Below are 13,734 nucleotides of genomic sequence, written 5' to 3' on the forward strand. Positions count from 1 at the left end.
CTTGAGTGGCCTAGAAGATTTGGTCTTCCACCACCTAGGACGATGCCTGGAGTGTGGCAGGTGTGCAGTAAACCACAGATCCCGGGTAGCCGTGGGACAGGAAGGCTCCTGAGAGCCTACTCTGAACAAGTCTCCCCCTGTGCCCTGCAGTGGCAGGGGAGCTGTGGGTCTCACAGTTACAGAATGATTTCCCAGAGAGAGAAATTGCCATCTTCTTTGTATCTCACGTTTTGTATCCTTGGATCCTCTTCAGACTCAATATTTAAGCTTTGTTTGGAGATTTTGTCAAGTTGTATGTTCTTTTCTAGAGCCTGTCTGGTGTCTCTTTGCTTCCTCTTTCTGGTTTGGGGAGAACAGACCCTACAACCAGGAGCACAGCTGGCTCGGTGCTTCTGCTGTTCCTGACATGCCTGATTTTCTCGTCCCTGTGCAGGATGGCTCGAGCCTGCCTGAACCTTTTGGCCGCCATGGTGACCCAGGGCCCTGAGGCCGCCAGGGATGTCTGCAGTCATTTTGATTTGAATAAAAAGAACTTGTACACCCTGGCCACCAAGAGGGATTCAAAGGTGAGGAGCTCTGAGCGTCTTGTCCCTCCTGTGTATTTCCTTTGCCTTTGGAGGGCCGTCTTGATTTGTTTGTCATCCTTTCTCTGGCCTTGGTCCTCACATGGGAGGAGAGGAAGGCCTGTGTGTAGAGAAACATGTGGCAGAGCCTGAACAACAGGAACATCTGAGGACAGCTTCTCTGGGGGCTCAGGCCTGTGAGGATGACACAGTTTGTGAGCATCTTCACAGAGCAGAGGAAATGATCTCCGTGTGCCTTGCAGCATGGACCTTGGGGCATCCCAGTCCCGTTTCTATTCTGTCCACTTTGGAGAAAACCCTTGGAGGTTTAAACCAGTGACATCATCATGGAGGACACATATGGCTTTTTAATGTTCCTTGTGTTTCCTGTCAGTGAATCTTTTTGTTTTATATATAAGATTTTATTTATTTATTCATGAAAGACACAGAGAGGCAGAGACATAAGTAGAGGGAGAAGCAGGCTCCCCACAAGGAACCCATTGCGGGACTCGATCCCAGACCCCGGGATCAGGGCCCGAGCCGAAGGCAGACACTCAACCGCTGAGCCATCCAGGTGTCCCTATCTGTCAGTGAGTCTTACAACAAGTAGCTGTCGGACTATGCCAAAGGGAATGGAAGTGTGACTGGTTTTCAGGAGAGCTTTTATAAAAAAAAGTCCTGGTGACTCTAGAAGTTTCCTTTGGGTTTAGAGTCTTGAGGAGGAAACACAAGTGGGAGGACTCAGAAGCGGGAGGACTCAGAAGTGGGAGAGTTGTTACGCGCCAGCCGTAGTTGTCTCAGTGCTCCCAGCTGGCCCCGAGGACAGCTGGGGCTCCCCACTCCACACCCCGGTCCCCTGCACAGACAGCAGACCGACAGTTACCCACGTGTCTGCCAAAGCAGAGAGCCACGTTAGCCTGATTTACTTCTGCACCCTGTCATCTCACTCTTCGGGGAAATTAGTAAGAGTTTCCACACTGCCAGGTAATAGGCTGAAGGTTAATCATAGTAACATCCGATAACTTTTCTGGCTCTGTGAGGTCAGCTCAGTGTTAAGGGTGGTCCTGGCATGACAAATAAGGTGTGCTCTGAGGAGAAGATTCCAGGTCTTGGTGTCTCATGGATATTCTTTTTTATTACTGTGAGTTATTTACATACCCTGAATGTGTCAACAGATTCCATTCATTGAATAATGGTTACTGACATTTAAATGCATTTCTAATAAAAAGAATTTGCGTGCTGTTTGCACACTAGGGCAAATGTCACGGTTCTTTGGTCTTAGCTTGGCAGTCGGCCTGTCAGTAATGATGCAAGTTCCCTTCCCTCTTCCACCCTGTCTCTCTGATCTCAACCAGTTCAGCCCTGTAAGTAAAATACATCAGTACCCCGACCACCCACCAAGACACGAGAGAAAGCCCTAGAAGTAGGGCTCCTCTGCCCGAATGGATGCCAGCTATAGGCTGTGCATGTGCTGCCTCACCTCAGGGTCCTCTTGACAAGTGTTTTTACATGTCCTTGATCTGTAAAATGGGAATTATTCTCAAGATGGAAGTGTTTTTTTAGTTTATGGTGTACCTTAACTATTTTTTCATGGGAAATGGTTTTTAGACATTAAATTTTTATGTTCCACATAGGAATGAGTCTCATGGATATTGAATGAGGACGTTAAAAAATAGAGAGCAGCACAGAGAACCCCCCATGTACCCATCCTCCAGCTGCAGACGGTTACCTCCGCCGTGTTTTTGGTTTGTTTTGGGGCAATCAGGTATAGCTGATCCCACATGTGAACCATATTCCCTCATGCATATTTCAGTGTGTATCTCTAATAGAAAGCAACCTTTTGAAACAAAACCAGAGGCGATCGGGGGGCTCAGTTGGTTAAGCATCTGCCTTCGGTTCAGGTCATGGTCCTGGGGTCCTGGGGTCCTGGGATCGAGCCCTGCATTAGGCTCCCTGCTCAGCATGGTATCTGCTTCTCCCTCTTCCACTCCCTCTCCTTGTGCTCTCTCTGCTAAATAAATAAATAAAATCTTTAAAAAACAAAACACAAAACCACAGTACTATTCTTGTACATGTTACCGTAAATAACTTTTAATATCACCAAATGCCCAGTTTGGTCTCAGTTTTTCCCCACCATTTCTGAAATGTCCTTACACTTTGTGTTTCAAATCAGGATCCAGACCAGGGCTACGTATTGTGTTTGGTGGGTATGTTTCTTAAATTTCTTAATGTTGAGTTTTCGATCCCTACTCCTCTCCAGTCTTTTTTTTTTTTTTTAAATTATTTATTTATTTAATCATGATAGCGAGAGAGAGAGAGAGAGAGAGAGAGAGAGGCAGAGACACAGGAGGAGGGAGAAGCAGGCTCCACGCCGGGAGCCCGACGTGGGACTCGATCCTGGGACTCCAGGATTGCACCCAGGGCCAAAGGCAGGCGCTAAATCGCTGAGCCACCCAGGGATCCCCTCTCCCTGACCTTTTTTTTTTTTTTCATGTCATTTAGTTATTGAAGAAGCTGATGGTTATCTAGATCTTTTTTTTTTTTTTTAATAAGTGCATTTTAACATTTTGAGGGGAATTATTAGCCTCATGAGGAGAGAGGATTATGGTTCTTTTTCATCCAGCCAAAGAAAGCACTGTTCATGTCGTTTGCCAAAAAGCAGTTTTACCAAATGTATTTTGGTCTATTTTAGACAGTGTTTTGCAGAACAAGCCATAAGGAGTTCAGGATGTTTTCTTCCTAGGATGAATAGCATTGTGAAGTCACAGAGTAGGAATGAGGAGTAAGCATGTGACCCTCTTGCCTTTGATGGGGCTTGCTGGGGATGGAGGTGGAGGCCCAGGGGACAGTGAGGGGCTGTCTAGTCGAGGTTGAGCAGAAGGCATGGCCGTGACTGCTTGGAGTGGGGTGCAGATGCTTTCTCTTGGGCATCTTGGCTTGTCCACAATGTCAGGAACCTGAAATTTGGGGTTGGCTGGAATATACAAGATGGATACCAGGAGGTGAAGACATTCCGTGTCAGCTCAAAACTCATTGCTGGGGCGGGCGGGGGGGCGGGCTGGTACCCTGCAGGGGATCTTGTCCCAGTTGCTGTGTATAAGCAGGATGGAAAGATCTAGAATAGTAGATAACTGAGATCTACGTTCTAGGACTCTTGCTTCCAGGACTTAGTGGACAAAAAACAAAACAAAACAAAACAAAACAAAAAAAAACCCTAACAACCAAAACCCCAGAACGTGTAGAACCTTCCCAACTAGCTAGCAGAGCACAGAACCTAATTTAATCTTACCAGGCAAGTTTCAGCATCATACCAGCATTCTTTTGAAACACAAGGCATACATAGATAAGGCTAACAAGTTAACTGCTTGGATTAGTTGACAGGTTTCTTTCAACGACCAGGCATCTAGGTAGCTTGGGAGCAGTGTTTATGTTAAGCTTCCTGAGGACAGGGACAATATCTTAGTCATTGCCATGTCCTCTCTCGGCCTGAGATCATGGAATCTTGAATACAATTGGTGTTTGAACATTGAATTGGTGAGTTTTTAAGGCACCAAAACGTTGCTGTACTCTGAGGAAATGCAGCTCATTTTCACATGGTATCCAAACTCCACATTGTGAGGAGGTCTCTAGAGTAGTCCCTGGAATAAGGAGGATGGTTTTAAGCTCATAGTGGAGTTGGAGTAAGGTCTGATAAGGTCTTGCTGGAATGCTGTGGGGCATGGATGGAGGTGTAGACCCAGGAATACAGTCAACGTGTAAGATCCCCATCCAGTTGTTGCAGAGTATGAGTCAGATGGCCTTTCTTCTCTCCCTGAGAAACATACACCCGGCAGGACGAGACAGAAGTAATGAAATACTCACATAGAGACCTACATGGTTCCAAGTGTGGTCCTTTCATCTTGAGGAAAAGCAAAATGAAAATGCTCTGGAAGTTCTGAGAAGAAAGCACTTCTCTGTAGTCAGACATGAAGTTGAGCAGGAAGCGGTATGTTTGAACAATGTCTAATTCTAGGACATATTTGCTTAGTAGCTATGGGGCCTGGAATGAGTTTTTTAAATTTCCATTTCCTCATCTGTAAAATGGGTATAGAAGGCATCTCCACCTCAAGTTGTCATAAGGAGTAAATGAAGTCACACATTTGCAGCCTTTGACTTAGTGTCTGGAATATAGTAAGTGCTCAGTAAATGACAGTGATGTCCTCCTCTTCACCATTCCACCATCATTACCACCACCCTGCCATTACTAATAGGAATGGAACTATCTGGAAGACAGACTTCTTAATTTTTCCAGGCATCCAAGGGCAATAATTCTCCATGGTATTAGCTTCTTTGCAGCAAATTAAGATATCTTTGGAATAACTGAAGTAGGGGGAGAGTACAGTTGAAGCACCAGAGGATCCCAGTGTATGAGCTAGTGCTAGTACAGCCAATGAGCGATGCACATGATCAGCCACCAGGGTTTGAAACAGACGAGAAGACACGATGTGTGTCTTAAAATTACTGGGAGGGATAGTTGATCAGATGGTCCCCATCACTTCCCCTGAAGTGTTGACGACTGGCCATGGCCTGTGGGCCCTCCTTGAGGATGTCCACTCTCCTGGAAAGGCCACACTGGTTTGTAATGTGACAGCATCTGTGCTTTGATGTCCAGAGTGCATTTATAGTACCTAATTTATAGTACCTGTATAACCCAGACATCACCTCATTGGTGTCAGCTGAAGTAGAACCGGTCTTTCCATTGGCTCTGGATTTTCAAAAAAGTGTATATGATTTCACTGGGAAGTGAAATAGATGGTATCTAGATGGGCTGAGAATCTTCTGCTCTATGCTGAAGTGGTCCATGAACCACAAATGTTTAAGTATGATGGGGGAAGGGGACACAACTATACTTTATCCATACTTTTATGTTTATGTAGCAGTGAGCCATTATGCTATGGCTTTTAAGCACAGTGGATGAAAAGATGTAATGCAGATAGACATCTTGATAATTTTTATTTTTGGCTTGTTTCTTGACATTTGATTTCTTTTTTTTTTTTTTAAGAGAAGGGGCACGGGAAGGGGGGTGGAGAGAGAGAATTTTTTTTTAAAATTTATTCATGAGAGACACAGAGAGGCAGAGACACAGGCAAAGGGAGAAGCAGGCTCCTCGCAGGGAGCCTGATACGGGACTTGATCCCGGATCCTAGGATCACCATCTGAGCTGAAGGCAGGTGCCCAACCGCTGAGCCACCCAGGCATCCCGAGAGAGACTCTTTAGCAGGCTCCACACCCAATGTGGAGCCCATCCCGAGAGAGACTCTTTAGCAGGCTCCACACCTAATGTGGAGCCCAGCACAGGATTCGATCTGATGTCTGACCCTGAGATCATGACCTGAACCAAAACCAAGTCAGATACTTACCTGACTGAGCCACCCAGGACCTCCATACTTTTGTATGTAGAAACAGCTTGAAGGAAAGAAAAATAGAGCAGAAGATGGAGGGAAAAGAGCAAAGAAAAAACCCTGTGTTCCCACAGAGAGATGACTGCTGGTTTTAGACTTTGAGCCTCCTGACAGCATAAGACCAGAGACTTCCGTTGCTGCGTTCTTGCTTTGGCGCTGGGCAAGGGGTATGGATACACACATGACACATGGTCTCCTTCCCCCTAGGGTGTGCATGATGTCCGGCTGGCCTACATTCAGTTTGCCCTTTCCTTTCTGATTGCCGGCGATGACAGCACGATCATGCAAGTGCTGGAGTTGAAAGGTAGGTGTGCCTCTGTCTCATAGCAAAGCCTGATTGCAGCTGATTGCAGTCTCCTGCAAAGCAGTTTTCCCAGGATAAAAAAGGTCTGCAGCTTTTACAGCTGCTGCTGCACGCTAGAATGAAGGATGCGTATGTGGTGAAGCTTCCAGTCAGGTCAGTGCGGTTGGGAGGTGGCTAGTCAGCATGAACAGAGGTATTCTTGCTATGTTCCCTGGAATGCTGAGCGATGTCCCAACAAAGAATGGATGCAAACTTCAGAGACTCGTATGAACAAAGGGGGCTTTATGGTTTCAGAACATGGGTAGATATGTACCCTGGCTACCTGGTTTTCCTTTGTACTTAAGGAAAAAATAAAGTTTAGTTGCTTCGATAGCTTTACCAAATGTTAACCAGAATATCACTTATAGAGCTTCAAGGAATTCCAACTGGACCACCTTCTGGTGGCTGTCACCCTAGAGCCAGGCTGGACTTAGTTGAGTTAGTTGAGGACACTTGCATATTATCAAGAGATTCAGTAAGACAGGGAATAGTAGTGCCAGACCACACTTAGCACATGGCAATTGCTCTGTATGATCCCCCCCTAGAATCCAGCCCTGTCTGCAGGTGGGGTGAGGTTCCACGCCCTTGCTGGAGCTCTGGGAGTTGTTGGAGGAATGACACGGTGCCTGTGGTCCCATGTGGTTGGGTCTCCAGCCTGTCTCTCACCTCCCCCAGGGTGGAAGACCTAAGCTCTCTCCAGATGATTGCCAGGCACCATTTAATAACAAGGTGTAGGTGCTGGTCACCCTGTATATCAGCCCTGGTCCGTGCGCATAGCCACCTTGCACTAGGGAGGAAGCACCGTGGAGATACCTTCATTGTGTGCCTTTCCTGCTTGGGGCCAGCTCCTGTGGGAACTGCTGCTGCTGCCAGGGCTAGGAGTTCTGCAGAATTCCCCTGGCTCATCTCAGCTATCTGACTTTCATTAAAGGACTGTGATTTGGGGTTATCCACCTACACTGCTAACAGACAGGGCTGCACTTCAATTGGTGTTTTGCAAGGCATTTAGGCCAGTATGCATCAGAACTTTAAACACGTTCGATCCGGCCTTTCCATGTCTAGTCATTTATCCTAAGGGAAGAATTAAGGATGTGAGTAGAGGTTTTCTTAGGGGATATTTTTTCATATTAGCTGAAAATTGAACTCCTAACTGTCCACCAGCAAGGCATTGATTGTGCAAACTGAGGGCTAATCGTAAGATGGAATGCAGCTATTAAAAATGATGTTGACATATGCTTCCTGACATCAGCCTTTTAAACAGTATGCAATTAGGTATAAACTCTGTGTAAAGCTGTCAAGTACCCCATTTTACTAAAAGATAAATAGAACAGAATATGGATCAGAATATCAGAAGGCTCACAGCTAGTAATCTAGAGGTTAACACTGTTATTTAGTAACTGGTATTTTCCAATTTTTCATTTTTGGGGAATGAATTTGCTTTTGTCGAATGTGTGTCCGTGGAGCACCTCTGGAGCAGGTGAAATTATAATTGCTCTGAAGTTTCTGCCCTGTATCACCAGGACATTAGCAATGGTATGGCATCAAGCTGTGGTGGCTGATTCCTTGGGGATCCAGAAGTTTGAAAAGCAATCATTCTGAATTCTACCACCAGTCAATAAAATGATGACCATCATTTATTTAGTTAGTTTTTTAAAGATTTTATTTATTCATGAGAGACGCAGAGAGAGAGGCAGAGACAACACAGGCAGAGGGAGAAGCAGAGAGAGAGAGAGAGAGAGGCGGAGACACAGGCAGAGGGAGAAGCAGGCTCCATGCAGGGAGCCTGACGTGGGACTCAATCCCGACGTGGGACTCAATCCTGGGTCTCCAGGATCATGCCTTGGGCCGAAGGCAGGTGCCAAACTGCTGAGCCACCCAGGGGTCCCCCTGATGACCATCATTTAAAATGTAACTCTGAGCAATTCTAAGCAAAGAGAGACATTTAGCAAAATCGTAATCATACCGTACATTCAAACGGTCAATACAGAATTAATTTTATTTATTTATTTATTTATTTATTTTTAATTTTATTTAAATTAATGGAAAGTGAAATAACAGAACTAATGAACTTTAATGGTTCTGTTGTTTTACCTTTAGATACTGATTTCCTGTGAAGTAGTTATTCCTACTGTAAACTTGCATTTTTAAGAAAGACAAAACCTAAAAAAAAATGGCATTGTGTGCTGTGCCATTTTAAGAAGTAATGTTCTCTCATCTGTTCTCATGTTCAAAATATTTCTGAGTTTAATGCTTTGAACCTTTTACTTTCAGAATTTATTCCTTGCATCTTTAGCTCAGGCATAAAGGAAGACAGGATTTCTACCGTCAATATTTTGTTATCCACGCTGAAAACCAAGGTACGTGTTTATTCAGTGTTCCTGTCATTTGTCTTTTCCAGTGTTTGACAGGACCCTAGAGCTGTAATGGTGTAGGGCACACATTAGGGTTGACTTATAGGTGAAATGGAAAACTTTCTTAAGGCTTCCATATTATCACACCAGGAGTTGCTCACTATTTCACGGGAAGCCATTGGATTAATTGAAAGCTGTAAATTACAGCTGTTTTTCATTTACACACCTAGCAAAACATTATTTTGAATTACCTTACATATTCCGCCTTTTACAAGCATCTGGTAGAAATTTTAGAACTGGCTGAAGGAATCGCTGTCTTTAATACAGAAGCGACTTAAATGATCAGTTAGAAAAACTATGATCCTCCCAGTAGAAAAAGTGAAAACCATGAATTGGTAGTCCCTGTAAAAATAGCTAGTTAGCGTAATATTTCAAACTGTGGTTCTCAGCTGGGAGTGATTTTTGTTCCCCTCCTCCCCACTGTGGGACATTTGAAAGCACCTGGAAACATTTTTGGTTGTCATGACTGGAGAAGTACAACTGGTACAAGTACAAGTGGGCAGAGGCCAGGGATGGTGCTCAGCATCCTGTATTGCACAAGATAGTCTGTTACAACCATTATTTGGCCCAAAATGTCAATTGTGCTGGGGTTAAGAAACCCTGACTAAAAGTAATATAAGTCAGGAGATAACAGATTTTTTTTCACCTATCAAATTAGCATTCATCTTTTAAAACAATGATATTCAGTGCTAGCAGAGATGCTTTGAATCAGGTACTTTTGTGGAGGAAGTGTTAGAGCAGGTCTGGCAGTATGTGTCAAAGGTCTTAAAGATGTTCCTAGCCTTGGGGGTGTTGGGAGGTTCTCAGAATCACCCAGGAAGCAAATTTGAAACACATACATCTGGGCCACATCCCTAGAGGTTCTGGGAGTGGGTTTATGGGGAGCTGAGAACCAGTGCCCCATTTCTAGCCCTATAATCAGGGATACAGACTCTGTACAGGGATGCTGATGACAGCCAGAGTGGAAACAGCCTAATTGTACACACCATGGGAAAGGTGAAATAAATTATGGTTACTCAGGCTAGAGTGATATCGAGCCCTCCAAAATGAGGTTCTAAAGGAGTTTTTATTTTTATTTTTTTAATTTTATTTATTTATCCATGAGAGACACAGAGAGAGAGAGGCAGAGAGAGAAGCAGACTCCATGCAGGGAGCCCGATATGGGACTTGATCCCGGGACTCCAGGATCGCACTTTAGGTGGAAGGCAGGCTCTAAACCGCTGAACCACCCAGGGATCCCTAAAGGAGTTTTTAATAATGTGGAAAAAGCTCATGCTATATAAGTAGGCAGAAAACTCTAAGTATAATATCAAAGAGGTAAATAAACAAATGGTATGTACGTATATATTATGTGTTGTGGGGCAGAGAGCTAAAAGGGAATGTACCATGATGCTAACTGTGCATATCCTAGGATGGTTCAGAGGTTGTTGACTTTTGTTGTTTTTCTCTTCATGTTTTTCCTTTTTTCAGTCAAGCATTTTGCCATAGGCCTACGTGGTTTTTGTAATGACGAAGTACAAGAAACACTTCTAAAAATCAAATTCCTTGAAATTAATTTGTTCTATTGTTTTTAGGTAGTTCACAATAAAAATATCACCAAAACCCAGAAGGTGCGTTTCTTTACTGGGCAGTTACTGAACCACATAGCAGCTCTCTACAGCTGGAATGGGATTGTTGATGTAAACCTGGAAAATGTTGAGGTACAGTCCTGTTGGCTCTGAATTGACCTTACTGTTAGCGTGTGGTCCTCACTGCTGGAGGCTGAGGAATCCACCTGCCTTTAAAAAAAAAAAAAAAGATCCCCCATTTGATCTGGGTCTTGGCTTATGATTATATTAATTCTCTACCTAGATGTAATATGGTCTTTCACATTTTATTTTTTTTTTAATCTCTGCAGTATTCTGGTATTAGACTTTTTTTTTTTCCCCTCCCATTAAAGAGAAAACTCTTACTCCTTTAGCTGAGTGACATGCTGGTTTCCCTACAGGGCTTGCCCTGTAGACACATGGTATTGATCCAGGCTCTCTTCCTTTTCTCATTGACCTCTTCTTTTCCATCTTTCTGTTCTTTCCATATGAGCCTTTAGAATTTCAAGGCCTATTGCTTTCACTTCAGGATCCCAAGTGCCTTAGGAAAACCCCAATTTCCTCAACTCCTGACATGTGTGATTTATTTTGTAATAGTCACTCAAGTGTTGAGTTAGACCAGTTGCTCTTGAGTTGACCCAAGCCCGGAGTACCTTTTAATTCTCCTAATTTTGATTTTCCTCAGGGTGTTTCTGAACGTGGAGTTGGCCAGAGTAGTGAAGGCTCAGACTTCCTGTGAACTTTATAGTAATTTACCTCTCAAGAGCCCTGTGTTTTACCTCCTTTTATCTTGGTGACTTGCCTCTGTCCTCTTGTTTTCAACATGTTTTGTATGCTTTATTACCAGGAAGCCTTGGGGGCTTAATAAAAACACTCCCAAACGTGGAATTTTATTCAAAAGAGCAAGAGAAATTAAGTCATTCTTAAGCTTGTTTAAAAATACAGGTTTAAACTTGTCCCTCTTAAGAGTATTTTTTTTCTTTTTTTAATGGTTCTACCTTATAGGTGAGGATGTTCAAATTCAGAGTTAGGTAATGCTCTCATCACTGGTTATGTTCTGGTGTCCAGCCAGAAGCTATCCAGGAGCCCATTAAGAGTTTGGCCTCATTAGAATAAAAAATGCTCCTATCACTCAGGACAGTCTAGGGGATTTTAGAACTCCATATGGACATTAGTCTCACCCCACCACTCAGGAATGTACAGCGGTTTTAGAAGCCCTCCTCCAGGAACTGGGGGTGCAGACCAAATTCACTTTACCCCTGAACTAGGCAGGGGCTAGGGGCACTGACCCCCATGCAGTCAAAAATCTGTATACAGTTTTTGACTTCCTGAAAAACTTAACCTAACTACTAATAACCTACTATTGATTGGCAGACTTACCCATAACATAAACAGTCGATGAGCACATGTTTTGTATGTTATGTGTATTATATACCGTGCTGTTACAGTGGAGTAAGCTGGAGGAAAGTAAATGTTAGTAATTAAATCATAGGAGAAAATACATTTATAGTACTGCACTGTATGGAAAGCAATCCGCATAAGCAGAACTGTGCAGTTCAAACCCGTGTTGTTCAAAGTTCAGCTGTATTTCTTCTATCACAGTATCAGCACAAAAGCAAAGAGAAGCTTAAAGAAATGATTCTGTAACTGAAGTATATGCTGTAAAGAGAGACTTTTTTTTTTTTTTTTTTTTTTAAAGATGTTATGTATTCATGAGAGGCAGAGACATAGGCAGAGGGAGAAGCAGGTTCCATGCAGGGAGCCTGATGCGGGACTCGATCCCAGGACCCCGGGACCACACCCTGAGCCAAAGGCAGATAGATGCTCAACTGCTGAGCCACCCAGGTGCCTCATAAAGAGAAACTTTTTAATCATGGGGGCTCTGATACTGGCCTGCTCTCCACTCGCTAGCCCTGTGGGGACTTCAGCTGTACCATTGGTTTGCTCTGCCAGACACATGGGGCTGCTGTAAAAGTTAAATGAGAACCCTTATTGTCAAGTACTTGGAAACAATACAAAATAACATAAAAATGTTGAGTTATCTGTAGTTTCTTGTTCTAGCAACTCCATTCAACTTCAAAAAGAAATATTTTCTTTTTTAACTCAGTTTATTTGAACTAAAACAAAAACAGTTCATCCATTTCCTTCACCACCCTGCCACTCCCACCTCTGGCAACCACCACTCTTTCTCTGTGTCCATGAGCTTGTTTGTTGTTGTTGTTTTTTATTTAACTTATTAATTTCTTTTTCAATTACATGCATAAGCTGTGGGTTTTTTAAATCTTGATTGGTGTTTCTGTTCTTTGTTTTTTTTGAATGATACGAAGCATTCAAGATGTTTTCTAAGAGGTCATCAGATGCCTGGTATTATCCAGTTTTACTCCACAGCTCTTACCGAGGCTTATAAACTTGAGATTTTCATTGAATTTTTAAAAAAACCTTGTAGGCTTCTGCTGAGGATGCAGGGAAAACCATGGTGAGGGAGCTTGTCCACACCTTCCTGATGGATCTGTGCTGTTCACTCAAGCATGGGATTAATTTTTATGACGCATCGCTCGGCACCCTCAGCAGGTAAGATAGCACCCCTGGGAACCCCGAGTGTGCACTCCTCAGTACTCCTCACGTACGTGACTTGCTGGGAAGACCCATGGAGTGATGGGATCGTGCTGGGTTACAACTAGGATTCTAGACATTAACTAACTCATCTCAGCGATGAACATTTGGTGACCCAGAGAGTGGCTGCTCATTACAGGCCCTCAGGGCAAAGGGCTTGGGGTAGCCCAGTCGATGTCTCACCCAGTGAGGTGCCGCGGGTTTCACTCCGGATGTGGCATTGGCTGGGTCTGAGGGTAAGTTTTACCTCTGCCTCCCCAGAGAGCGTGAGCCCCTTTGCGGGCCTCGATGCTCTCCTGAGGTGGGAGCCACTGTGATCCCAGTTTAACCGATAAGGGAGGTGAGCCATTCAGAGGTTGGTCAACTCTGGGTCAGGCCCAGAGTTCAGATTGAAACCCAGGGAGTCTGGTTCCATGCCCATCCTCGTACCAGGCACAATAGTCCTTCCTCTCCTCAAAGACAGCCGCTAATGAGCTAGGTTTTCACGGTTTGGTTTTTTTGTATTTCATTTTATGTTGCACAGTTATGGTGCCATTTCATCAGTGAGGAAGCAAAGCCCAGAGCTGATAGTTTAGATTATGTTCTTTCATTTATTTATTTATATAATTTAAGCTTGTGTATTTATTTTAAACTTAATTAATAAAAATCTTTTTAAAAAGGTTTTATTTATTTGAGAGAGAGGGTAAGCATGTGTGGAAAGTGGGTGGGGAGGGACAGAGGGAGAGGGAGACGCAGACTCTCAACATGCGGGGCTTGATCTCCGGCCTGAGATCATGA

General features: G+C 43.9%; 1 protein-coding gene across 2 annotated transcripts in view; it reads left to right on the forward strand.

Annotated features, from left to right (window-relative positions):
• URB1 (URB1 ribosome biogenesis homolog) overlaps positions 1-13,734 on the forward strand; it is a 91,690-nt gene that overhangs the window by 26,216 nt on the left and 51,740 nt on the right. For both annotated transcript variants that reach the window (XM_072740844.1, XM_025985123.2), the window contains exons 4-8: positions 434-566; positions 6,212-6,308; positions 8,619-8,704; positions 10,333-10,458; positions 12,791-12,915. In XM_072740844.1, coding sequence (XP_072596945.1) covers positions 434-566; positions 6,212-6,308; positions 8,619-8,704; positions 10,333-10,458; positions 12,791-12,915 — 567 coding nt within the window. The remainder of the gene's footprint in view (positions 1-433; positions 567-6,211; positions 6,309-8,618; positions 8,705-10,332; positions 10,459-12,790; positions 12,916-13,734) is intronic.

This window comes from Vulpes vulpes, chromosome 15, assembly GCF_048418805.1.
Source record: "Vulpes vulpes isolate BD-2025 chromosome 15, VulVul3, whole genome shotgun sequence".
Classification (NCBI taxonomy): Eukaryota; Metazoa; Chordata; class Mammalia; order Carnivora; family Canidae; genus Vulpes; species Vulpes vulpes.